General features: G+C 55.5%; 7 protein-coding genes across 7 annotated transcripts; 2 read left to right on the forward strand and 5 right to left on the reverse strand.

Annotated features, from left to right (window-relative positions):
- Positions 1-456: 456 nt before the first annotated feature.
- N657DRAFT_640789 (uncharacterized protein) lies at positions 457-1,440 on the reverse strand. Its single transcript, XM_062792033.1, has 2 exons — positions 837-1,440; positions 457-777 (listed from the first exon to the last, which is right to left on the reverse strand). The coding sequence occupies exon 1, from the start codon at positions 1,365-1,367 to the stop codon at positions 894-896; it is 474 nt and encodes a 157-aa protein (XP_062650690.1). The 5' UTR covers positions 1,368-1,440; the 3' UTR covers positions 457-777; positions 837-893.
- A 1,056-nt stretch (positions 1,441-2,496) lies between these two features.
- On the reverse strand, positions 2,497-3,815 carry N657DRAFT_661228 (uncharacterized protein; the record flags this gene model as incomplete). Its single annotated transcript, XM_062795087.1, has 4 exons — positions 2,497-2,864; positions 2,928-3,507; positions 3,577-3,658; positions 3,758-3,815. The coding sequence occupies 4 exons, from the start codon at positions 3,813-3,815 to the stop codon at positions 2,523-2,525; spliced, it is 1,062 nt and encodes a 353-aa protein (XP_062650691.1). The 3' UTR covers positions 2,497-2,522.
- A 3,738-nt stretch (positions 3,816-7,553) lies between these two features.
- On the reverse strand, positions 7,554-9,714 carry N657DRAFT_564365 (Pex24p-domain-containing protein; the record flags this gene model as incomplete). The annotated part of the gene is made up of 2 exons (XM_062788276.1): positions 7,554-8,141; positions 8,203-9,714. The coding sequence occupies 2 exons, from the start codon at positions 9,712-9,714 to the stop codon at positions 7,554-7,556; spliced, it is 2,100 nt and encodes a 699-aa protein (XP_062650692.1).
- Positions 9,715-10,668: 954 nt separating this feature from the next.
- On the reverse strand, positions 10,669-15,387 carry N657DRAFT_640794 (uncharacterized protein). The gene is made up of 5 exons (XM_062792034.1): positions 15,184-15,387; positions 14,575-15,067; positions 13,142-14,514; positions 11,209-13,086; positions 10,669-11,138 (listed from the first exon to the last, which is right to left on the reverse strand). Exons 2-5 carry the CDS (start codon positions 14,932-14,934, stop codon positions 11,057-11,059), a joined length of 3,693 nt encoding a protein of 1,230 aa, XP_062650693.1. The 5' UTR covers positions 14,935-15,067; positions 15,184-15,387; the 3' UTR covers positions 10,669-11,056.
- A 722-nt stretch (positions 15,388-16,109) lies between these two features.
- On the forward strand, positions 16,110-16,859 carry N657DRAFT_180862 (uncharacterized protein). Its single transcript, XM_062786123.1, has one exon. It carries the CDS (start codon positions 16,141-16,143, stop codon positions 16,618-16,620), a length of 480 nt encoding a protein of 159 aa, XP_062650694.1. The 5' UTR covers positions 16,110-16,140; the 3' UTR covers positions 16,621-16,859.
- Positions 16,860-18,034: 1,175 nt separating this feature from the next.
- On the forward strand, positions 18,035-20,048 carry N657DRAFT_630852 (uncharacterized protein; the record flags this gene model as incomplete). Its single annotated transcript, XM_062791008.1, has 5 exons — positions 18,035-18,144; positions 18,183-18,211; positions 18,274-18,353; positions 18,648-18,869; positions 19,095-20,048. 5 exons carry the CDS (start codon positions 18,035-18,037, stop codon positions 20,046-20,048), a joined length of 1,395 nt encoding a protein of 464 aa, XP_062650695.1.
- Positions 20,049-20,566: 518 nt separating this feature from the next.
- On the reverse strand, positions 20,567-21,479 carry N657DRAFT_668906 (uncharacterized protein; the record flags this gene model as incomplete). The annotated part of the gene is made up of 3 exons (XM_062795464.1): positions 21,074-21,479; positions 20,736-20,968; positions 20,567-20,644 (listed from the first exon to the last, which is right to left on the reverse strand). Exons 1-3 carry the CDS (start codon positions 21,240-21,242, stop codon positions 20,567-20,569), a joined length of 480 nt encoding a protein of 159 aa, XP_062650696.1. The 5' UTR covers positions 21,243-21,479.
- Between the last annotated feature and the right edge of the window lie 2,374 nt (positions 21,480-23,853).

The raw sequence follows: 23,853 nt of genomic DNA on the forward strand, positions 1-23,853 counted from the left end.
ATACGGATGCGATTCTGTGGAGCATGGTGTCGCTCAAGGTACCGTAGGTACGTACGCCAATTTATCCACGGATGGTCATTGCGTCCGTGACGTCCCCGTCCTTGAGAGTCGGCCTGATGGCGAGCTACCTACCTTCCGGTAGTGTGCTATAGCAGCCTTTTGTGCCTTGCGTGACGCCCATCCATTGGAAGCAAAAACGATAAGGGTGGACTGAATGAAGTACTGTACTATGGAGAGTCCATCCAGCGGAAAAACTTGAACATCATGGAGACGCCGAAGGGAAAGGGCTCTGTCACGTGCTACTTCGACTTAATGGATATGGGGCGAGTATAGAAGTGGAAGGTGCACCTGGACGCTCTATCCTTAGGGGACGGATCTCGCATCATCAACGATAAACCGCTTCCAGTATGTCTAAGCCCCCCTTCCCTCGCATGCCCGATTTCCTCCTTCCTCACACAGAATTTCTAGCTTCACACGCTCAAACAAGGCTGGTTCAGGCTAACACAATCCATGCCATCAAGGGCAATCTTATGACGCCCACATAAGATAAGAGACCAGATGCCCGAACCGAACAAAAATTCACAGAACTCGGATCGGGCGATACTTCATTTTCGCGTGAAATTGTAAACTGGTCTGCTGATCACTTCTTGTTCCTCACATTTCACGACAACCGCGGATGCTGAATTGCTCGACGCAACTGACAAGCCCAAACCCGGATTACTGAATCTCGATTATGGATCCTCCCTCCTCCTCTGTTCACTCGAGTGTGAGAATACCGTATGTACACATCCATCGCCAGCATCCCAAATCCCGCCATTCTCTGAGATGCCCCTCAGGCTCACTGCCACCGTTTCCACTGACAACTGCTCGAACTCATCACCTTCACCTGAAAATCAAAACTGCGGCGACGAGCCCAACGACGCGGCAGCGGCTAGGTCCCGCTCAGGCGACATCTGCGGCAGATACGACTTGAGAAAGCAGTTGGCATTGTGCATGGGGAGGCTGGTGGTGAGGTTGGCGTTGAAGAAGACGCCCAGGCACGTGTTGTTGCGGGCAAACTTGTTGAACATGGCGCACGCCCGGAGGCAGTCGCCGAAGGCGTAGGCCGTCATGCCGGCGAGGTCAACCCCGGGACCGACGTAGTCCATCATGCACTGCACGTCGAAGCCCCAGGTGACGGTGCCCAGCGTGACGACCTGGCGGTTCATGGAGATCCTGCCGCAGTCAAAGTCGATGATGCCCTGGGTCGGTACTTTGATGATAGCGGATGCTGCTGCTGCGGTTCCTTCAACATCGGCGGTGGTCGGCGTGGGTGGTGCTGGTGAGTTTGTGGACGTCGGTGTCATGGTCACCGTGGTGGGCATCATGACGATCATTGGGTTGGACTCGGATGGCCTGCTGCAAACTTTGTCAGTATCAGCTCGGATCTGAGCAACTGCCAATGCTGGCCGTCATGATGATCCCATACCTCCTCGCCCTCGCTGCTGCAAAGGAGCCTCCGACTCCTCCGCCGATGGTTGCAACCAAGAGAATAATGACCAGGGACAAACAGAGGATGACTCTTCGGCGACGGAAGCCCCATATTGTCGCTGCCTTGGGTCGAGTGGGCGTGCTCCCCTTCTCATCGTCGCTGGCCGTGGTGTAGAACTCATGCATGCTCCCGCGCCCAGTCCTCGCTGGCGAGTTCACCGGAGGCGGTATTCGGAGCTTCGGTTGACGGCGAAGCATGTGCGACAGTGACCTCTCGGGCCCCGATACAACTTCGGGGGCGTCCATATGATGGCGTACTTGCGATGGAGCAGGAGGCGACGTCGGCCGCCAACCTCCCGCGTTTGGTTGTGTATCGTCTCGTGGCCGGCTGGGGCTACGATTGTTCGTGTATCACAGGTCATAAAGTCGTATGACCGTCATGGTAAGGTAGGTTGCTGAGAACCTTGGAATGGAATGTCGCGGGTGTCGACTGGAGGAGGGGACTCTCGGTAGCACCTGGACACCGGACAGGCCATGGTGCGGCAGCCGAGGAGCCGAGACTGACACGGCATGCTGACACTGACTGCTGTGCATTTTGGGACAGTCAAGCAGGGGGTAATGCATATCGGCCTCCTGCTGTGCTGCTTGAGGAGCAGCATGAACTATGTAGATCACCTTGTTTGATCGGAGTCGACCTGGAACTGGGAAGGATGGGGACTCAGGTATTGACATTAACCGGACACCGACGCACCAATTTCTGCATGTACTAGGAGGATTCCTGTGTATGGAGCATGAAACTGTTGATTAACCCCTGTCTGGCAGTCTTTGCCAGTAACTTAGAGCTCTCGCTCTTCTGTCACGCTGAATCCACCTTTTGTCAGCTGGCCTTCACCAAGTCGCCACTCGACTTGGGAGATTTGCAACGGATTGCCAGTGTGATGGCTCTCTCTCTCTCTCGAAAGAAAGTAAAAGATTAATACACCAGCATTGCCTGCTAGGAAGATAATAAGTGTCAAATCTCACCCTCAGCCTCTCTCTCGGCCTTTCCTCAATCAAGAAGGTGCCTTCACTTCAGTAGCCTGCTTCCCCTCCGCAGCAACATATCTCACCAGCCAACTGATGTCACGCCCCCTGTTGCCCTCGCAGCTCTTGCATCCCTTGCGCGCCATCTCGAAGGCGACCATGCCAGCATTCACACCATTCCTCTGCGCAGCCATGGTGGCGAGCCCCGTCCAGCTCAACCGCTTGCCGCTCGCCTTCTTGGCCAGCGAGGCCGCGTGGTAGTTGCTCATGGCTGCGATCTCGCGCTTCTCGGCACAGTCCCTATCGACCGTCAAGACGCTGTCCAGGAAGCTGCAGCGCGTGGTGGTGGCTGCCACGGGGCCTGGGGCCATCTGGGCCGGGAAAAGCGCTATGAGTCATTCGTCCATTGTCGGGCTAGAGTAGCAGGCCGGGACCATGAGTTTGCGGTTCGACTCTTGCGAAGTTGGGGCCATGTTGTTGTTGTCGTTCATGTTGAAGACGCTGCCGCAAAACAGGCCGTCCATGTTCTGCCGGACGCTCTGCAGGACGCCCGTCTGGGCAAAGGGATCGCTTGTCATGGCAAAGTGCTCGACGTGTACGCCCCGGCGCTCTGATTTTTGGTCTGTGGACTGATAGGTGGGATCGGACTCCATTTCGGTATCTCCCAGGGGCGTCACAAACTCATAGGCGGCAGCACTGAAAGTGTAGATCTCCAGCTTGGCGAGTTTCTCAGTGGGAAAGTCGGCGCATAGCTGTGTGACTTCCTGGGAGACGATGACTGCGCTATCGTTGTGGCAGAAGACGACGCAGCGGTCCGTTGCATCGTCGAGCAGAGCACACCGCATGTGCGAGTGCAGGTTCCGCCGTGTCTGGCTGGGCACGGGCATGCACCGTTGCAGCATTATGCCGAGAATGTCGGAGGGCGTATCGTAGGTGGGCATGCAGATGCGCACCATGGGCTTGCTGAACAGACGAGACAAGACAAGGAACGTCTGCTTATGACAGTGACGGGAGCTAATATCAATGGCAGCACTCAGTCAGATGGACATCTCATGGGAACCAGTCATCTCTCTCTCAACATACCCCATCCCCATGCCCCCAAGAAATATCCACTTCTCATCCTCAGCCTCCTGGCCCATCATCCACCCCTCTGAACCAGCGTGCACTGGTACACCTGCTCTCTGCCGTTGAGCATCCAGCACATGGCCACAATCAAGGCAGCACAGAGATCAGGCCACGCGGCAAATACGGCGCCGGGGAGCACCAACCAGAGCGGGCCAGCCGCCCGTCTCGAGACAGGCCAGCACGATGCGGAGCAGCATGTCCCCCGTGTCGGACCAGGAGGTCAGCTCGCGCAGGACGAGCATGGCCCAGCAGAGAGTCGGCATCATGCGCAGCGCCTGGGCTGCCTCCTGACGCGAGACGGCCCAGAGTGGCTGCTGAGAGCGAGGGGCGGTGCCGCACGCTCCATCGCGCAGCGGGGGAATGTAGGTGACTGGGCTTGACACTGTTGCCGAAGGCATCATCATGGACGGCGTCTTCCCGACGACGTGTCCGTTGGCTATGGGAGCCATGGTGTTCGTGACTGACTGTGGCGAACTCGTTGTCTGACGAGGCATAGTGCGTGTTGGGATCAGGGGTAGCCACGAGAGTTAGGTAGACATGGTGGCAACACGCCGCTCGCAGCGGAGGCCGATCTATTGTCAACAAATCGCGTTAGGCTTATTCGCGCCTTCTCTCTATTTTGTCATCCAGCGCGGCGAGAGTTGCTTGATGGGCATTCTTCGGGGCAAAGCCTCATGAGACGAGGCATGTAATAATCGTTTCCCACCGTGCTGGCACTTTGAAGGGATCTGAAGGACACGTGAGGCTGAGACAATGTGGGCGTGCTAGCATATACAGAGATTTTGGTCAGACATGTTGCCGCAAGGGAGACTTCACTGCGTCGGTCTCGACTTTCCTCCGTCAGATGAGCCGAGACCGCCACCAGAGACTCCATATCATCGATGCATTCCAACTTGAAGGGAGCGACAGTCCAGACCAGTTGACCCAGATTTGCCCTAGCATGACCGCCTAAGTTGTTTCTCACAACAAGAGTTTGAGAGGACACAGCTTTATGCACTTAATTCTTGACTCCCACCTTCCGCTGATCCCCTGCTACACGTACATGCAAGTGACACTTGACGTGCACATGTGCTTCTACGAGCATCAGTTCAGGGCAACGCTCTCAGTATACCGTTGATAGTAAACTGATAACTATTTGTAGCCTTTCCTCTGCTCAGAAGTTGAACCAAGTTCTTAGTGCAGGTCACGGAGCATTCACTCCTCCTCCAGCTTCTCGGAGCAGCCCATAGTTCCGTCTTGTTTCCGCCAGACAATTTGGCTTTGGCTCTGGCTCTGGCTCTGGCTTTAGACACCTGTTGTTACGAACCACTCTTACCAAGTTCTCCGCCAACCTCCGGGCTTGGTGGCAATGGGCATCTGTTGGTGAGAGGGCCTGGCGAGAGGGCTTGGGACATTAGGACCTTGGCCACTTGTGTGGAGAATACCACCCCGTAGATGCGTCCTTCCATACTCCCCGCACCTGTCAATATGCACAATCCATGGGTAAAACCGGTTTAACCAACGGGGCGTGCCGTTGTTGCCACAGCTGGAAGAGATAGATTAGCAACATGTATCCAGCCGTTGGCCAATGCACTCCATAATATTGTAGCAATGGCTCAGAGTCAGGAACGGTACGAGGTTCCTTCTGCAGCTATCCCATCTCTACCATTACGGACTTGAGATTCGTCCAGAATCAGGTAAGGTACGAGGTGCCTGTGGCTTTCAGTCCAGTCCCAGGTTTCCCTCTTCCCGAGATCTGCATGTGATATGCATGGCATCACTGTTGATCATTCAGGGGTCGGCTGAAGCGTCAGAGACATGGATGCGTAGAGTCTCATCAATCACTAGCTATTCTGTCTGAGTACGGTAAGCGGACGTTAGAAGATAATCATAGAGTCAAGGATGAGCCACAAGAAAGTCTCCAAACAACATCAATCAAGAAAAGCTTGGTGTTGGCTTCCTCTCCATCTGTAATTCGACATCATCTTGTTGCATTGATGTATAGTGTACTTGTTCTTGCAGCCCCGGAACTGTATCCGTGGCTTATTTCGACACCTGCGACTGGCCTCCGTGTTCCATCAAGAGCTGGACTCAAAACGGCAGCCGCTGGGATGCTACCCTTCTGCCTCCCTGCCTTGTTCAGGGGCCGTTCTCACTGTTAAATTCTGCAGAGGGAACAGCCAGCTAATCCTCCCTTCAATCAACACCACTGAAGCTGCCAAGTTTTCTTAATCGAACGCGATAGTCTAGAAGTCCTTGCAACGACCGTGAACTGGCTTACCTCTAGGCTATAGGTTCGATGGGATATGGCAGCAAGTGACTTACAACTCGCAGACCATTGATACCCATCACAATGTTTCATGGAGCCTGCCATGCGTCACGGCTTCATCTCCGGGCGGATGGCGGAATCAACCAGTTCATTACCTGCCGAACATGATGGAGTAGCTCGACTATGCAGAATTGAAATGCCAACACACAGCCGCGCTGGGCTCGGGATATGCTTGTTGACATCACAGCTGAACCTGAACTATGCTCAGATACCACAACGACCTTGGCACCGGCAACTGAACCATACATGTAATCAGCGTCCTTGAGGAAAACAAGTTTCTGGTCAGAATAGGCTCACTGCCAGCAGGGTCTGTGATATTGACTACCGGGAAGTCAAGAACACCGGCCGAGCAGCTGAGCAGCGGTATGGCCCAAAACAACTCTTCACAAAGAGATAAATAGGACCCTCAGATCCTCCTCTCCTGACATGTCTCCTTTCTCATCAGCAGCAGTCGCCAGTCCACAGCACGACGACCACCTCCTCTCTTATTAACAAGCTCCAAGCCCTTTTCTAATCCTTCCAACAACCACTTAGCCAAGATGGAGGCCGCCTTCCTCGCCCTCTCCTCCTATGGTATGATAAAAAACCACGTTGTAGCTTGTGTCCTGGACCTCCTCAAGCCGCTGCTGCTTGCCCTCGTCGGACTTATCAAGGCCCTGGACAAGGTCGTTGTCGAGGTCCTGATCGTCGGCAAGGGCCTGTTGTCGACCGTGCTGGGCGCTGTGGCCGGACTGTTGCTGGAGCTAATCTGGTGAGCAGGGTTCATCTCGTTATGAGATGATGGTCCTGGGCCAGGGTCGGAGGGGCTCTGTGGCCGAGCGTGGATGCCGGCTTCGTAATGTGCTAGGAGCTTGCGTTCCCTGGTATGATAGGAGGACCTGAGTGAGGGAAGGTTTTACATGGCTCTCGGGACAGGATGGCCGAATGAGGCAAGAATGTCTATCTGCCTGTCCTTTCGGTTCTGCTTCACCGAGACCTCGTTTATGCCATAAACATTACATAACGAAAGAGCATTGGCCAAGCTTACGGCGGCGGCACTTGCGGATAGGTTTAAAGCTCCTTTCCGTTCCAATAAGGGAACATTCTTGTTCCTATCCTTCACTCCCTCTACCCCTTGCTATCCTCATCTTCTTTCGGCTCGAGCCCTTTGTACCAACCCTCTCTTACTCTTCTCCTTCTCGACCTCTTCCTTCCTTTTCCTAATCATCCCTCTTGATGCCCACCAAGTCCTGTTCTACATCTTCTTCACCGTCTTGAGAGGAAAGAGGAGGGTCGTAGGATCTTCATGGGCTACAAGCCAGGAGCGACGTACATAATAACAGCCATCTAAAATGTGACATAAACGCCAGCCAGCCATCACCCGCCAGCCTCCTGCACCTAGTGATATAAACCAATCCCTTGTATAAGGTTTGCTCCACCTGTACTCTGGCCCCGGACCCAAATATACCCCAACACCAGAGACCAGCCCAGAGCCGACCCAAAGCAACCAAGCCAACGCAGAAGACCACCAATACCTTCACCGCAAAAACCAGTCCAACCCAATCAAGTCCATGGATAATACTCATTGCAAACAAGCTGATCCTACACCACAAACCGCCCACCCCAGCCCCAAGTCAATCTAATCTACTCACTCCAGCCCCATGCGCACCTCATCCCCCACCCCCCAACTCCCAACCTCGGTGCCCGTCTCCTGCAGCGCCATCCTCGCCTGCGGCCCCAGCATGGCGGCATCATCCTCGCTGCTGGCCGCCACACTCTCCCTCCGGCTGCGGGCGCTCCGCTGCGAGGCATCCGTGACGCGCCGCCTCATGCCAGGCGGCCTGAAGCGGGTCGATCTGCTCGATGTCGACAAGATCGAGGCGGTATCATACTCTTCTTCTCGTTCCTGGTCCCTGTCCCGGTCTTTGTTGTCGAGGGGGGTTTGGTGGTGGTGGTGGTGGAGGGAGGATGATGGGGTGGAGAGGGCGAGGTCTGGGGAGCTGGGGGCAAGATCGACTGTGGGGACGGCCGGGGTAGGTGTGAGTCCCGGTGGTGGTCTCGGGGCTGCTGGGGCTGAAATCGGGGTTTTAAATTGGTTGGAGTGGTTGGCAGTGCCGTTAGGGAGGGTTTCTTCTTCGAGGACGTCGTCTGCCTCGACGAGTTCGGCGTCGCGGTACCATTTTCTCCGTCGCGTCCAGCGGCCCCATCCGTCTTGGCCTCTGCGGCCGTCCCGCCACTGTCATGGATTTAGTCTACGCTCCGCTGTGAGATTGAGAAACGGGAGAAAAAGAACGGACCTTATTATCGTAGTACACCCATCCCATTGCACCACCAGGCCCGTCATAGTCCCACTCCCCACCGTTCTCGCTCGTCTTGACCGCGTCATCCGGTACGCCGTCCACCTTCCACCTCGACCCCTCGACCCACCGCCAGCGCATGTTACTCCCGTCCTCCACCTCGGGCAACTCGAACTGGTTGCGCGGCGGCACGGCATTGTTGTGCTCGTCGGTCCAAGCAGGCCGTTCGTAGCCGAACAGGCTGGTCGTCCACCCCAGGCCGATCCAGCGCCGCTGGTTCTCGTAGATGATAAAGGTGAAGCGCACGCCCGTTCCGCGGTCGCCACGGGAACGGCGAAGGGCTTTTGTTAGCTCAGATTCTGGCGGAGAGGAGGGCGGCTTGGTCTCCAACGAGGAGGCGGTGGCATTGCTTGCTGCCGACCCCGTTCCTGCGGTCAGTGCGGAGGATTGGGGTTTGGTGAGACCTTCGAATTGTAGGCCTGTGACGAGCGCTAGGGCCCGCCGGATAGAGCGGCTGCGCCAGAGGATGGCGCGGGTCACTCGAATGACGCGGGCATGCCATGTTAGGAGGATGGTGCCCAAGATAAGGATGACGCGGCGGGTGGTGATGATGCGGAGGGGTGGGAGTGTGAGTAGGATCCAGAAGGGTATGCATAGGAGGATGCGGACGAAGAGCGTCGTGAGTGCCGGCCGGGTGGTTGCCGACGTCGGGGTACGTTGGGTGCTGAGAAAGTCGGTCAGCTCGAGAAGCGGTTCCAGCAGTATATTGCACCTCGCTGTGAACTCCCTCAGTGTCTCGACGATCTCATCCAACGTCTTCTGATGCCGTGTGTTTGTGGCCTCAGATATTGACCCCTGGTTTCTTGTATGGCCACTCGTACCGCCTCCCGCCGCCGCTGTACCGTTCCCGGCCTTGCTGTTCTTCTCGGGCAACCCATCGACCGACAGATTCTTCGTCTTCCGGACAGCCTTGGCACCTTTTGATTCGGCCGAAGAACTGGTGCCGTCTCCGGCGCCGAGCCCCGGCTCACTCCATCCGCTGCTGCTCAGCGGACTGAAGCGGCGGCCGTACATGCCCCCGATCAGGATCAACACCAAGACCAGCGGCCCTGCCAGACGCACCACGATGTCGCCGTACAGCACCGCGGCCCAGAAGGCCGTGAGCAACAAGAAGCTCTCCCACGGGTCGCCCGTCGTCCATGTTAACAGCCCGACACACCTGTTCAGCGGCAATAGGAACGGATGGCTGTATGCTAGTGCGCGTGTTATCTGAGGCGGTGTGGCGAGCAACAGCGGCGACTTCTGGTGGACGAGGATGGTGCTCCTCTTGGCCGCCGACGTGACGCTCGGCGCGGTCGAGCTTAGTGTCGCGGGAGAGAACGAGGCATACGTCGGTGGCTGGGCGCTCGAAAGGATGGACGAGACGGCACCATCGTTGCGCGAGGGGGTGGAAGGGTGTTGGAGGGAGGACGAATCCAAGGGGTCGCCGCGTTGCGTACGAGGCGTCGACATGTGCTCGAACCACGGCTCCTACAGGCGGATTGGGATGCACCTGTCAGCTTATGCTTTCGAATCTCAAGTCATGGCATGCTCGATCGCCAACGCAGTGTTTTGGCCCGCGCAATGGTTCTTGAGGGGATGCCGTCAAGATTGTTGTTGGGTGAATTCTGGAACTAGGTCTGAACTGGGAATGGGAGGTTGAGCGTTGCGAATCCGACGATCGCCAAACCAATGAGGCAAGTTCCAGATTGTTAAGCGCCCCAGTCCTTTAGCAACGGATGATAGAAAGGAATTTGGAATTTCGTGAGGGACGATGACGACTGCACAGAGGAATAGACTCACAAATGCAGCCATCAACTTGGCTCCCCGACCTGTGCTGGGTGTCGGGTCTGATCCATGTGCTCAGTGAGTCGAGTGCGCTGTGAACGGTCTCAACGTCATAGGCTTGTTGTCTCGGCGACTGGTAGAGGAAGCCCCGTGCGAAAAGCAAGTGGCGGCAGACTCAGACCGGAGACAAAATCTGACCTGCTGGTTTCTCCCGACGTGTACGGATCTACAAAACACTTCCAATAGTAAGGTATGTGTTATTTCAGATGCTGACAGGAAAGGACACATTCAGGGGACAAAGGGTCAAGGGAACCAGTACGGCCCGGGGAGTACCCGACCTCATGTCCGATGCCTAGGCTGCAGCAGCGGACCTGAGCTTTTTTGGCAAGTGTCATAACACATTAATCGGCACTGAAGTTTGTGGCCGACCCCGCGCTGTCTGGTCCACTGCGGGCCTGTGGCACGAGACCAACAATCACATGCAAATCTTGGCACTCCCATCATCAACAAACCTGGACCGTCGGACGTTGGACGCTTGCAGACCTTGGACTCGCTTCCCAGATAATATCATCAAAAGGCGCATTAAGGACTCTTCGCTGGTGTGCATTACCTTTTACAGTAGTTCCAATCACCGCATCTGACCTAAGATATCATTCACAAGTGTCAATAGAGAATATCTGATATGAGAGCACTACTGCAGAAGAGAAAAAGTCTACGCCGGTTCCTTGAGTCCAACCCAAATACCCGGGATAAGTGCAGTGCCAGAAGCCGGTCCCAAACCTTCAGTCGCAAAACTCTTCTGATTAAGAAGATCTGCCAGGGCAGCGGGTATCATAGACTGTATCTGCAATCCCCCTTCCCTTCTCCAAAAGACAAAAGAAACGCGATGGTGGTGGCAGTTTGCAATGAAAGAAGAATGTACAAACCCAAAGGCCCGATCACGCCCAAATAACCCTGGCAGAGGAAAAAAAAAAAGATCACTCGTGAAAGGTGTGACCGCATAGACACGAATGTTGGCCATGTGCCCTTACGTGGCCTCTTGCTCGACCACGGCCGCCGTCGACGGAGTCGGAGTCTGGGTGCTGAACCGCCACTGGACCGAGTCCAAGCTATCAAACACGCCAAATATCAGCTCCAAACTTCTAATGCAGAAAAAACGATAGGACTGGGGCAACTTACTCATTCCTTGGACTCGGCAACTCAATCTCGGGATTCCACTCCCGCAACCTGCGACACAGCCTCCGCGCATGCACAAGGCCATACTGCATTCCGCTCGCCGTCGACCGCGCCTTCTCCAGCACGAGCGTCTGTTTCCGCCGCTCGCCGTCATGGCCCGGCTCAGGAAGGTACGTAATCGTAACCACACAAACCGCCCCGCCCTCTGCCGACACCCTCTCGGCCCTCTCAATCTTCTTGGGCTCGATCCGGAGCGACACCGGCGCATCCGAGCGCGTCGTGAACACACCGCTCTGGTGGTCGTCGATGAGCCGGAGGTAACTGTCCGGCGAGCTGGACCGGAACACCTCAGTGCTGCCTTCCATGACGCCCGCGAGGTCAAACACGTCCATGGTCGGGAGGAAACCGCTCGGTGGTGGCTGCGGGAGCGTTGGCGTAAGCGTCGGAGTGTCGGGCCTGGGGAAACCGGCCATGGTGGGTGTGCCTGCTTTGGGTTGTTGTTGCGGCAGCGCCGGCGAGTTGGCGCGCGTGTTAGTCGCACTCGTGGCCGGTGTGTCGAGGGGGCTGGCGTTGACTCGCGTGATGGGTGTGAAAGCTGTGGTTGGCGGAAGGACTTGGATTGGCGGCGGTGGCGGCTCCCTCTTGGACCCTGGTGCCGGGACCGATGCCTGTACCAACAAGGTGGCTGATGGTACTCCTGCATCTGGGGTGGCAATCGCTGCCGCGGCGGCTGCCGGAGTGGATGGCTGGGGCGTGGCATGTCTGCTCGAGCCTGGGGCAGCGGATGCACTGCCGCCGCGCCGTATCTCCTCCGCCACGGGATCCCTCATTTGAGGCAGCTGCACTGGTGCAGAGCCAGCTCGATTCGTATTTACCGCCGACAGCAGTGCTGGTCGTGGAGGGGAACCGTTGCGCATTCCCGGGCCGGACGGGAGCGGGCGTCTAGCAGGCGCTGGGTTCGGCGATTGGGAACTAACCCGCGAGGATCCAGCCGTTGGCGCCGGGAAGTCTTGTATGATGTTCTGCAAGCTAGCCGGGCTGTACTTCTTAACATCACCCTGAGGCTGGCTTGGAGCACCACTTCTCGAGTTACTGGCATCGGCCGGCCGTTCTGGCAACACTATCGAAGGGGATGGGCTTGTTTGGTCGCTAGGGTGCCGGCTGCTGCGAGCATGAATCTTGAATACGCGCCTGTGACCTCCTGGGGCAGTCGATGTCGAACTCGCTCTGGGCATCGGCTCGACGCTCGCTCTGGGCATCGGTTCGACGCTCGCTCTGGGCATCGGCTCGACGCTCGCTCTGGGCATCGGCTCGACGCTCGCACGCGAGCTCTGCGAGCTACTTCCATTAGCACCTCCGGCAGTGTTGATCGCCCTGAATCCGCTCCGCGCCGGCGGCTGCAGATTCAGTGCTTGAGCAGCAATCAACTGGGCAGGATGCATGGACGCTGTCATAGATTCGGCAGCAGCCCCATCTCTAAACCATGGTCCGTTGTAGTGCTCGTCTCTGTTCAAGACGCTCGTGCGTCGGCTGTCGTCTGCCTTTCCAGCGCGGTTGTTGAGGTATGACATGGCCGGGCTGACCATATCCAGGTCGGATTCACTTCCATGGTTGCGGTAGTGCACATCATCGGCATCCCTCATCTCGACGTCGTCCCCTGCGGCTGGTGCAATGTTCCGGGCACCTCCTCGTAAAGCGGTGTGGCGAAGCTGCCTAGGCGTGCCTCGTGCCTCGTCGTCAACAATACAAGGCGGCGGCCGGACCCGGCGAAGAAGATAATCCCGGGCAGCTGTGAAATAAGGGATGTTCCGCGAGGAGGGATCGTCGAAGTCCAGGATGGATAAATGGGCTGCCTTGATCCATCCCACTGTCCAATCACCACTGCTTTGGTCAACACAATGTAAAGCGCATAAATCGGGCTTTCTATCGAACTTACCAGTCGTTGCTGTCAGCGCACAAGACAGGAAATTCCCGCTTTCTCTCGAGCGGACCGCCATCCTCATACCCCTTTGCCCAGCCCTGGATACCGATGATACGGCCGTTGACTTCGAGATAGACATAGCACCTGGGCAGCTTAGGCACCGCCAATAGCTTGCCATCATCTGTGGTCTTGCGGAAGAGGCCGGTGTCGGCCAACGTGCCAACCAGGCCAACCGGCGACATTTCGATCCATGGGAGGATCAAGACAGGGTACACTTCTCCGCCGGAATTGCCGACATAGAACCTGCAAGAGATGGGTCTCGTGATGCCCGCTGTCGGTTTTCGGTGCATTGTAGTCTTCTGAGAGCCCAGGGGGTCGAGAGGGGGATAACCGAGCTCGGCGCGCTTCGCTTGACTGAGGTTATTGGCGTTGAATATCTTGTATGAGCCGTCTTTCATTGCCTTCAAAACGGCTTCATTGTTCATGTTGGCCATTTCCTCGGTGCAGCCTACGACTCGGTGTCCCAAGGTTTCGATGGCGGTTGCATGCGCCTTGGACATGTAGCCGTGTTGTGCGCTGGCAAGGTGCTTAGCCGCACCCCTGAGTGGGTGTTCGCCGAAGTGTACCCCATGTTCATCGCATCGTAGGATATAGTAATGGCCCGTCTTCGGAGGCCACTGAACTATGACATGCATGTGTCGCGCCGGGCGCCCAGGAGCACCGTACACCTCTTCAAACGAGACTGTCCTCTCTGGAGCGTCCTGCTGAACAAACGGTGGAGGCGGATTGGTAGGCGTGCGGTGGTCACCATGCTCCCATTCAAATCGGGTGCGCTTGTGGCGGTCAGGGCTAGATGCGGGAGAATCGCCGTTTGAGTCGCCGTTGGCTTTGCGCTTGTGGACCGGATCTGGCTTGGGGGCCAGCGTTGGCGGAGCAGGTGGTTGATCTCGATGCCCGGGAGAGGGGAATGCCTCCGATAGAGTACTCTCCCGGCCGATTACAGGTAATGGTAGGCCGGCGGCCGACGCGGTTGTCGATTGTGCAGAAGGTCTGGCATTTTCAACATCCTCCTTCTTTGCTGCCGGCTGCTGATAAGACATTCCCGGCGTTTCTTGGCTATGCTCAGAAAGGCTATGCGTCGGCGAGGCATTGTCCAAGTCAAGACTCTGGGACAGGGTCGCTTGACTGTCCGTCTCTGTCCGAGCTTGTATTGGTAACGGAGATGCAACCCGCTGGGGCAGCGATGCAACCTCGCTTGCAGCAGGTGCGACAGGGTCAGTTTCAGCGAGGCTGGCTGGGCCGGAAGTAGCAACAGTAGCGGTATAACCTTGGGAGGCTTTTGATGGTCGCGATGGCGAGACGGGAGGTTGACCCGGGCTCGACGTGTGCTGGGACATGAATTAGCAAGATACAACGCGAGGAGCTCTAAAAAAAGAAGCCAAACTTACACTCGCGCTCATCGCGGCTGTGATCGCTGTGTATATTTCCTCGTCATACTGCCGCTTTTGTTCATCGTAGAGTTTCTTTCGCGCATCGGCCTTCTCTTGATGAGCCCGCCGTAGCTCTTCGATCTCGAGGCATCTGGTCTTGATCAGAACCGCCTCGATCCTCTCGCGGAGAGAAGGATCCAGCTGGGCTATCTCAGCTATCCGCTTCTCAAAGTCGGCGTCGATGGCTGCCGACTTCCCGTCCAGCTCTGCACGCGCCTCTTCCTCTTGAGCGCGATACCGACGCGTGAGCTCCTTCAACCGGGCGTGCGCGGCCTCGACCCGAGCAGTCTCAAGCAGCAGGCCCTGCGGCGCCATCATACGTGAGGTCGTCCGACGTCACATCAACTTGCTAGCGCGGCTCCTGACAGAAGCGATAATCGTGTCAAATGGCGAGGCCTGCCAAATTTTAGCGCAGGGATGGCGCCAGAACGCAGCAATGAGTTGAGGCCTACTAGAGCGCAATGTTAGAGTGGGCTAACAGAAGAGATTGGGTTGGAGAAATGAACATCGGATCGCAGATACTATGAACGGCCGAAAATAAACCGTCTCAGGATGAGAGGTACACACAAAATGTCTAATTGCGGCGCTCTGTCCCTTTGCCGCTGGACTGCTCGAGTACGGGTTCGAAAGTCGAAGAGATACGTGTAACAAGACTAGCTGCGAGGGACCGTATCAAAAACCGCTGCGTGTAGCACCTGTGTTTTGGAGGTCATGTCGGGAAGGAAAGAAGGAAAGCTGGTCGCTTCAATCCAGAACGTGAAGGTACCCGGGTGGGTAGGCTGGGGCGACGCTGAGATCGGAAATGAGATGCATTAATGCGTCGCCAGCAAACTTACGACTTGCGTGGCAACGAATTCAGAAAAGTGCGGCAGAGGATCCATGACTAGGAGCAAGAAAGTGGAGCAGGCTTACCTTGCTGTCGTTTGTGTGTTCGAAAATGCCTGGAGCAGAATAGTAGTAGCTTGGTAGCCGCAGCGTCAATCGCGCTGCCTGACTTAGGAGCGAAAAGAGATTGAGGGAGCAGGGCCGAACCGGACGAGCATAGGTGTAGGGGGAGGGCGAGAGGACTGGGCTCGGGAGGAAATTGCATTGAGCGGTCAAATGATGCCGCCTGTTGGCGTTGCTTATTATTAGGGGAATTTCAGTTTAGGTAAAATCGATGGCGCCAGTAGGGGCTCGGAATGCGAGCTAATTCCAGGTTCCTCTACCGCCTAGGCCCGCGATGGGGTACCAGTTGGGTCGCGTACAGGGTACCGGTAGTCAGCGGCTGTGTACAGGGACTTTGTAGAGCACACTGTACACGTATCAATGGCCCCCCCAAGCTCAAGTGCACGGCAGAAGACTCGGTTCTGATGTTGGCGCGGACTAGCGAGAAAGGATGGGGCTGCGACCGGGGGAGAGACAATCTGACAGGGATCAGGCGACTAGGTATAAAATTAGCGCTAAGGTCGTGCTTGCCCACACATTTGATGTCTGTAGAGAACTCCGGACACCCTAGCGTTTGTGTAACGGAAATAAAAGCAAATGGCCGTTGAAAGCCACCTGATAATCGCACCTCCAGATGCTATCTGTGGCATACTCCGTACAATGCAGTTGGTCCTTGGCAAAGAATGGGCTGTTGGTCCAAGCCCTCGAGTTCTGACAGACCTCGGTATTGATTTCGTGTCCGGACCCAACAATGGACACGAGGCGTTGGCGCCTCACGTAACAGGAAAGGAATTTTGGTCGTATGCAATCCATGACTGCCGAGACTGGCGAGCCCACCATGGATCGCTAGTGTCCCTCCCTCGGATAATCACGATCCTTCAGACTAGAGATTCGGTTGGATTCTCCGAGCATTACACCGTAATAAGGGAGATAAGAGATGGACGTCTGCCCATGCATGACTTTCCGATTCTAAAGCGATCGAACTGCAACTCTTTTCAGCCTCTTGTCGATCTGTGTCCCCTCCTGGCACCCACAAACCAAACTGTCATACTACGCAGTAAGGTATTCTTCCCGTGATGTCCTGTTTCAGCTCTCAATTGTGTTGCATAATTGGAAGTGTAGCTCATTTCTGGCACTTTGCAGTCTGCTCGTTAATCCGATCGTCGAAGGCCTTTTCTAGTACATCCAGTTTGGTGAGCACCTGCACAGCACAAGCGGTGTGCAGCCGCACCGTCGTCATATCCGAAACAAAACGGGTTGATCGTAATCAGCCCGCGTCTCTCAATTGTCATCAATGTTTCATCACCCTGTGCGTAACCGGCCCTATCCGCCGCTTACTCATTCATAACTGAAGTGGAATAATCGACGCAGTCATATGGGAGAGCTGCTCAACGGTGGCTTACTAGGTCAGAAACCACTATGCCGGACCAGCTCGATTTCGAATGCCGCTTGGAGCTCGTATGAGATTCTCATCCATGACAAGGCAATTAGGGCTTCACCAGGACACTAGTCCGAGGCTAGCAGCAGGGTGTGGGTAATGTGCATCGCCACCTCATCACCGAATGCGTATTCCCGAAGAATAATACCCAGCTGCCTTCCTGACAATTAGTCCAATCCTATCGTCCCCCACCATGTCACACGCCGAGACCGAATGGAGATATGTATCGCCATCTGCCTGGACGCGCCTCCAGATTTCCAGGCAGACAATACCGGTAGCAGTCGGGCAATACCTAGCTCCGGTTTCACCTCTGTAGGAAATAGTCGACCCTGGCGCTAGCGACGTGGTACAAATCAGCATAAAGTCCCCACTTGTTCGTAAAATTCAATGCTTTTAAGTTTTAACATCGTAGACGAAATTACGACCCACGATTCACATCTCTGCTCTCCGCCATCTTCACACAGCAATAGCTGCCTGCCAACGTCCGCCATGCAGAGCACTGGTTGGCCACTGAGTGAGAGGTTGTAGCATCCACAGTGCGGACGGTCGTAGTGGCATACGTTCGAATCTGTAACCGGCACGCCCTTGCTCGATCATGCTAACGTTAGCGGACCGGAGTATCCGAGCTGGCGGATACGTCGTCGAGATTGTCCGTCGCTTGGGACCAAGTGGCCTCTCAGGACGGCCTAGATGACCTAACCGGCCTTGGCCTGCTTTGGTCACACCGCCACGGTAATGCGTCCATGAGCTGAATTCGGGGGGGAGCTTTCTCCCAAAGTTGATTGGCGCCTCCCGGAGGACTTCAAAGGCCTTAAAGCGAATTGAGCGCAGTATTATCCAGTCCATATCCTCTTCGGAGGTCAAAGAATGTGTCAGAAACGTACTGCACAGCCCCGTCATCCGAGCGAGTACCAGGCGAACTCCAAGTCTTTCCATATATCAGCTCCTACAGTATCACCTCTATCATTATGGGGCCTGGTGCTCTTGACATAGCTGTATGCCCGATGGGCAGAGGGTGCAGTACAAGTACAAAGCGGGCTTGGTTCGGCCTAGATGCGTTACCTACATGCCACCTTAGGCGAGAGTCCACAGGCCTTCACCGAGCGCTTGAAGATAGAACCAAGCAAGGGATCTATCACTCAAGAGGGGTCGTCGATCTTTGAGTAAGTACTCTAATTTCTAACAAAAATTACCCTTGCAGATTGAGATCGTCAGCTGTCACTGTGCCGAGTGAGTCCCTTGAATCCTGATCCTGCCTTGGCCATCAAAGAACTGTTGCCAGACATATCAAGCGGCCATCTTCATCCAAGGATTCCGACTCGGAGACTACATTGAAAGCCACTCGGGTCTGGCTTTGTCTAAGATCGGCATGGTCAGTTGTGAATGATATCGCCCCGAGCGACCGGCCGGATATGGCCACGGCCAACAAAGGCGCTCAGACAAACAGGTAAAGAAACCGAAAAAACTGCTAGATCTTGGAATTTAATTCCAAGGAAGACTCAAATGCTGGAACATCCCATTTCCCCAAACAATTGGGAGTAGAGCATGCCTTACCCTCTCGCCGCCTACTCTCTAGAGTGCTACTCAAAAGTGTTGTTCCGGATTGCACATGGGATACAGCCCAGACACCAGCATGTCATCCTCACCTTGCAAATTCGCGCCGCAGTCTACACAACATGAAGGTGACCATAACGCCAGGGGTACCTTGAAAGCCGAAAATGCTGGCAGGACGATTAAAAACGTTACCAAGGACACACGCAAAAAGCTTGACGACGTGACAGCCCTAAAAAAGGGAGAGGTTTATGGCAAAATCGAGTTCTACAAGCGGGCTAAATCTTGGTACAAAGGCAAAATCAACCGCCTGCTCCATCTCGACGAAGTGAAACAGGTAGGCTTGTGGCTTTGCGCTCACCGGGGCTTGAAGAGATGTCGAGCCCTAACCAGCTGCCATCATGAGAAGCAGTCGCAGGCATCAGCCAGTCCAGCTCAGTAGCCTGAGTCACTCGACATTAGCAGTGACTCGCTGTTCAAAGAGAAGTTACCAATCGGCCCACAAGCTCAGACACCACCAACCACCCCTTCTCGCTCCACCAAGACACCTACCCGCATCCAGCCCACCCGCGCGGCAAAGCGAATGGCGGCCGAATTGGCAGCGGGTAATAATCCTCCCAAGCGGTGCCCAGCGCGCGAGAAGAAGGCGACGGCATCCGTGCAGCCGGCCCCAATCCAACCCCACCACAAGAAGCCCATAACACCGACCAAGATCGCAGCACCGGGCACTGAACCCCGGGCCGACCACCCAGGGAGTTCAGAACAAAACGAAACAAGAGGCGACTACACCCTGACCGCATACGACGGGACCCAGTTATGTAACGGCGACGAGGGCGAGCACAGCCCTTCTCTGGACGTGGAGGATTTTTGCAAGACGCTGGAGACTGCGGTGGAGGGGATGGTCACAGTGATTTCGGATAGAGACTACATGCATTTCCCCGCGGTAGGCCCAGGCCCGGAGTCTGTTGGAGATGCTGAGGGTGCGTTTGGGCCGGGCGAAGCGGATGATCATCCCGGAAACGGAGAAGGGGGGATTTGTAGACAAGGCCGGGCAGCGTCCGCTTCCCGTCCTGTTGAGATACCGGAACATGCGCTGTGCGTTGGGAGATCGGTACGAGAGGCCGCGGGCTTTGAACCCGTTGCCGCGCCGGCGTCGGCGGAGGAAGGGCCGCGGCCTACTATTACGGTTGGCCCCATTGCCGATGCGAGTGATCATGGCAGCCCGGCGCAGAATGGCACACTAAGTGTTGCTCAGGCAAGCGGCTTGGTGGCAGATGTAGCCGGTAAGAGGCAGGACATGAGCGGAGAAGCGAGCCCGGCGCACGAGGCGGACATGGAGATCAGTCCAACGCCGGGGCGGTGGCGGAGACATGGTCCGCTTATGGCAAAGAGGGATAAAGGCTCACAGTTGGAAGATTTGGGAGCCAATGTTGTGGAAGTTTTGGGACTGAAGTTTGCTGTCGATCTGTGTGCTTGCAGACCTGTCGGTGGATTGCCGGGGTCAAGGATGGCGTGAGGGCTCTAATGCTGGAAGACACGACTCTGCTGCTAGTGGTCAGGGACAGCGAGCGGCCTAAGTTACTGTTAAACTCTGGGATTCGCACCACGGCTCCAGGGACATCTCTGATGGGCTCGTTCAGTTCTTAAGACGAACAACATGCGCAGTTGAACGGTCTGACGAGAGGCTACTTCGCAACAGAAGGACACAAGCATCATGATGAGGGAGCGTCTCATTCAAACTTTGAGGCCGTTGTGTTGGGTTCAGACGGCCGTCCCTACCGTACTCTACTATGTATTCACAGGAAAGTCCGAGGCTTCTTGCATTAAGGCATCCAATACCAAGGGACTTGGGCATCAGAGTGTTGAACACGCCAACACGGCACTTCATTGCAGGCCAAGTCACCGGTCTGGCCGAGTCCAGACCTCGACCGTTTCCCGAGCAGCTGAGCGGTTCGAAACAGACTTGACGGAACACATCATTAGGTACCTAGACGATGGTTCAACGCTTGCGTAGCCCCGTTAGGAGTACACTTCTCAAAAGGCCCTCGATAAAGTGAATTCCAGGCCGTAAATGTCGTGCTCCATCGTTGCAGCAACACTGGCCTGGACAGTCTGAATGAGCGACCGGAGAACCCACGATTAATTGACAAGGAAACAGGCCACCAACTGGCCTGCAAACGAGCAACGCTCCACCCAGACTCACGGGAAGTTTCTGGTTGAGGAAATTCAACAGAGACGCAAACGGGTGCATGACGGTCTTGACCGTCCTCAAGGCTTCCAGCAGCTGCAGATGCACCTTGACGAAGGTGCTGAAGGCAGCGGCAATAGCCGTAGCCTCTGGGCCCTCGAATATGGCCATCGGTGCATGAGTTTTAAAGATGACAGTCTCTGCTTCAGGACCACGTCTATACTCTCGATGAAACCGATGACGACTGTCTGTTTAAATGTTAATGTTGTGAATAGTTAGCAACTCGTGGTCCGGGAGGTGCGATTGGATTTATTGGATGCGGAGGAGGAGACAAACCGCCCATGGTCCCTTACCGAGGTGCAACAGGGGAAGATTGGCGACGCTGAGTTGTTTGGCTGGCTCAATCATCTTTTGGTGCTTGACAGTTAGGGTGTTGAGGCTTTCGATCACAATCGTCGAGTTAACCTGGGCTAAGGCCATGGAGCCCAGAGAATCAAGGACACTGAGAATAGACAGGCGCATTTTGACTGAGTATTCCAGGTTTGGTCCCGTAAGAACTTGAAGGCTTGGAGTTTGTGTGACGGTAGTCGAAATGGCTCGAAGACTAGAGTTGTGATCGCCTGCTTGCTCAATTGAAGACCTGGGCTGGACTAGGCCTATAGGCTCCTGTGCAGTGAACCCAGCATAGCTCCGGGCAATGTCGCTCGCGATGCTGCACTAGCAGCTCCGCCGGGGTTGAGCCAACGAATCTTTCGGGAGCCCTTGTAGACTGTTGGCATGCTGTTGACCGAGACACATATCTTCCTTTTGCCCGTGCTCCTCCCGTTTGTTGAGAATGGTCTTTCCAGAGACTTCCGTTTGAGGAGAGACAGGGTCCAGCATCGGCATGCTCGGCCATATTGCGGTGAGTAACACTGATTATAAGCTCAATCAGGGTGAATGGTGCGAACCTCGCTTGGGTATGCTACTGTTCACCTGAGAACTCACTTTCAACCAGGAATGCACTGCGAGTGAACCCCGAGTCGTATCAGGCATCTGGAAGCGAACACTGGTTCACTTTAAAAGGGTACCAGGTACGACTCGTCCGGCTGGGAGACAACAGAAAGATCGCGAGTTCAAGTACTTCTGTAAGAAGATACATATACAAGAGAGCCGGGAAAAGAACAGAGACGATAGATATGGACAACCTTGAACTTCTGTCACATCCAACACACTCAATATTTTGCTTCTAAGAAGCAACATTGAACTGCCTTCCTATATTGTTACTTGATTTACACGTTAGAAGACAACCTGAAAACCTGATCCATTCCGTCCCGACATTATGCAGCGGATGATGCCGTCTGGGCCCCTGTAGGCTAGGAATCCACGCCTGCCACCTGTTCTCGGGCTGTACAGCATGCGTTGCAATCCGCAGCTGCGGAGAACCCGATAGGGATGACAACTAGTTGGAGTGAAGGTGCGTCTGCCTCAAACGAAGACAGAAACTCGTCCTTCGTCCGCTTCATCCACCGCACCTTAACTCCCCCCATTATTATCTGGATGGTGTACACTTACTCGCCTGGCCAGACGGAAAAGGGAAGCATGGACAGCCCAAGGGTATCGGCGGTGGGAAGGGCAGCGAATTGACAGGACTAGCCATGCCGGGAGGTGGGGTGCTGGCGTTGGCAGAGCATGGCTGAAGAATCCATTGGAATGGGATCGATGCCAGAAGTTGAAATCGATCAATCGGCGCTTCTCATCGTCAAGCCACCGGGCGACACCAAATTGCTGGCTTCCGCGGTAAGCTCCCCCAAAGGACAGAATCAGGTGCACATCCTTCGGACTTGATGGCACAGCCCGTATGATGTCGAATGTGGCGACCTTGACTTGGACGACTGGATAAGCTTCACGCACAAACAGCGCAGGCGCTGCACGAACGGAGAGTGGCAGGTGGGGCTCGGTCAGCTGGGCGCCAATCGAACGATTCAAATCGAGGCGATTGTGGGTTCATCTCCGACGCCGAGACTCGGGTCCAAATCGTAGCCCTATCGTGTATGAACTTTCTTGGCGAGCCTGGTTCGCCTGGTTCTGTACTCGTCCAAGCTGTCAAAGATAGGCTGAAGCTTTCCGCGTGGATTGTGCCGGCTGCAGGGTCGTACTTCCGCTCTTCGCCTCCTGCATGCATTGTGGTTGACGTTGACTCGGCGAAGGCAACTTGAACCTTGATCAGTGACTGGACTGCCTTGAAAAACTTTAACTCTTCAGAGGGGCGTGGCGTGGGCTGGTGGGTGGATTCGGCCGAGGCAATTCAGCCGATTGAAGAAGGCACAAACGACGCAACTCCGCACAAAACACGCACTACAGGCAGCAACAGCCAAGCAGACGTGTCAGCTGGGATTGTCTATAAGAAGCCGGTACCTTCCTCAACTCTCACCCACACATTCTCCCATCCACCACGACACAAGTAAAGCATCGAACCACTACCCAGTCTTTCAAGACACGCTCAACCACACAATCTTCACCAACTCCCAACACACAAGCAACATGAACGGCTGCGGTTGCAACGGTTCCAGCTCTGCCTGCAATTGTGGCTCTGGCTGTTCGTCCCCCCTGCAACTCCGACATCTCACGCACCACTTTTGCTGACACATTCTCTCAAGGCTCTTGCTCCAGCTGCAGCTAAATCACTTCCGCCGTCTCGTTGAGAGATACGCGCGCCAGTCACCGACCCAACTTCTTCAAAGCTTCAGCATGGGGCATCGCTATGCCCGTCACCTAGCCGCTAGCAACAATGCCTGGACTCAATTGGCTGAGTGGAAGGGAGTTTTGGGTGGGCATTTGACGGCAGATGGATTTCATGACTTATGAGTTCTTTCGTTGATGGGATGGCACGAATGATCATGGACTGCTCGTACTAGTCGATCCTTTCGCAATCTTACTTCCTTTCGACCCGGGTCAATAAGATAACTCTACTCTGCCTATGATGTATGCCTCCTGTTGGTGCCACGCTGCTCGGCGAACTTGAACATACCAGGTCAACATCAGGAATCTGCCTTGAGCCCTCAGCCAGTCCCGACGCTATTCAACCTCGCTTGTCATGGCCGCCACCACTGCAGCACTACTGTGACACAGGAGCGGGGCTGTGGAAGGCCTT

The sequence above is a fragment of the Parathielavia appendiculata genome, assembly GCF_033297405.1.
Source record: "Parathielavia appendiculata strain CBS 731.68 unplaced genomic scaffold N657scaffold_2, whole genome shotgun sequence".
Lineage (NCBI taxonomy): Eukaryota > Fungi > Ascomycota > Sordariomycetes > Sordariales > Chaetomiaceae > Parathielavia > Parathielavia appendiculata.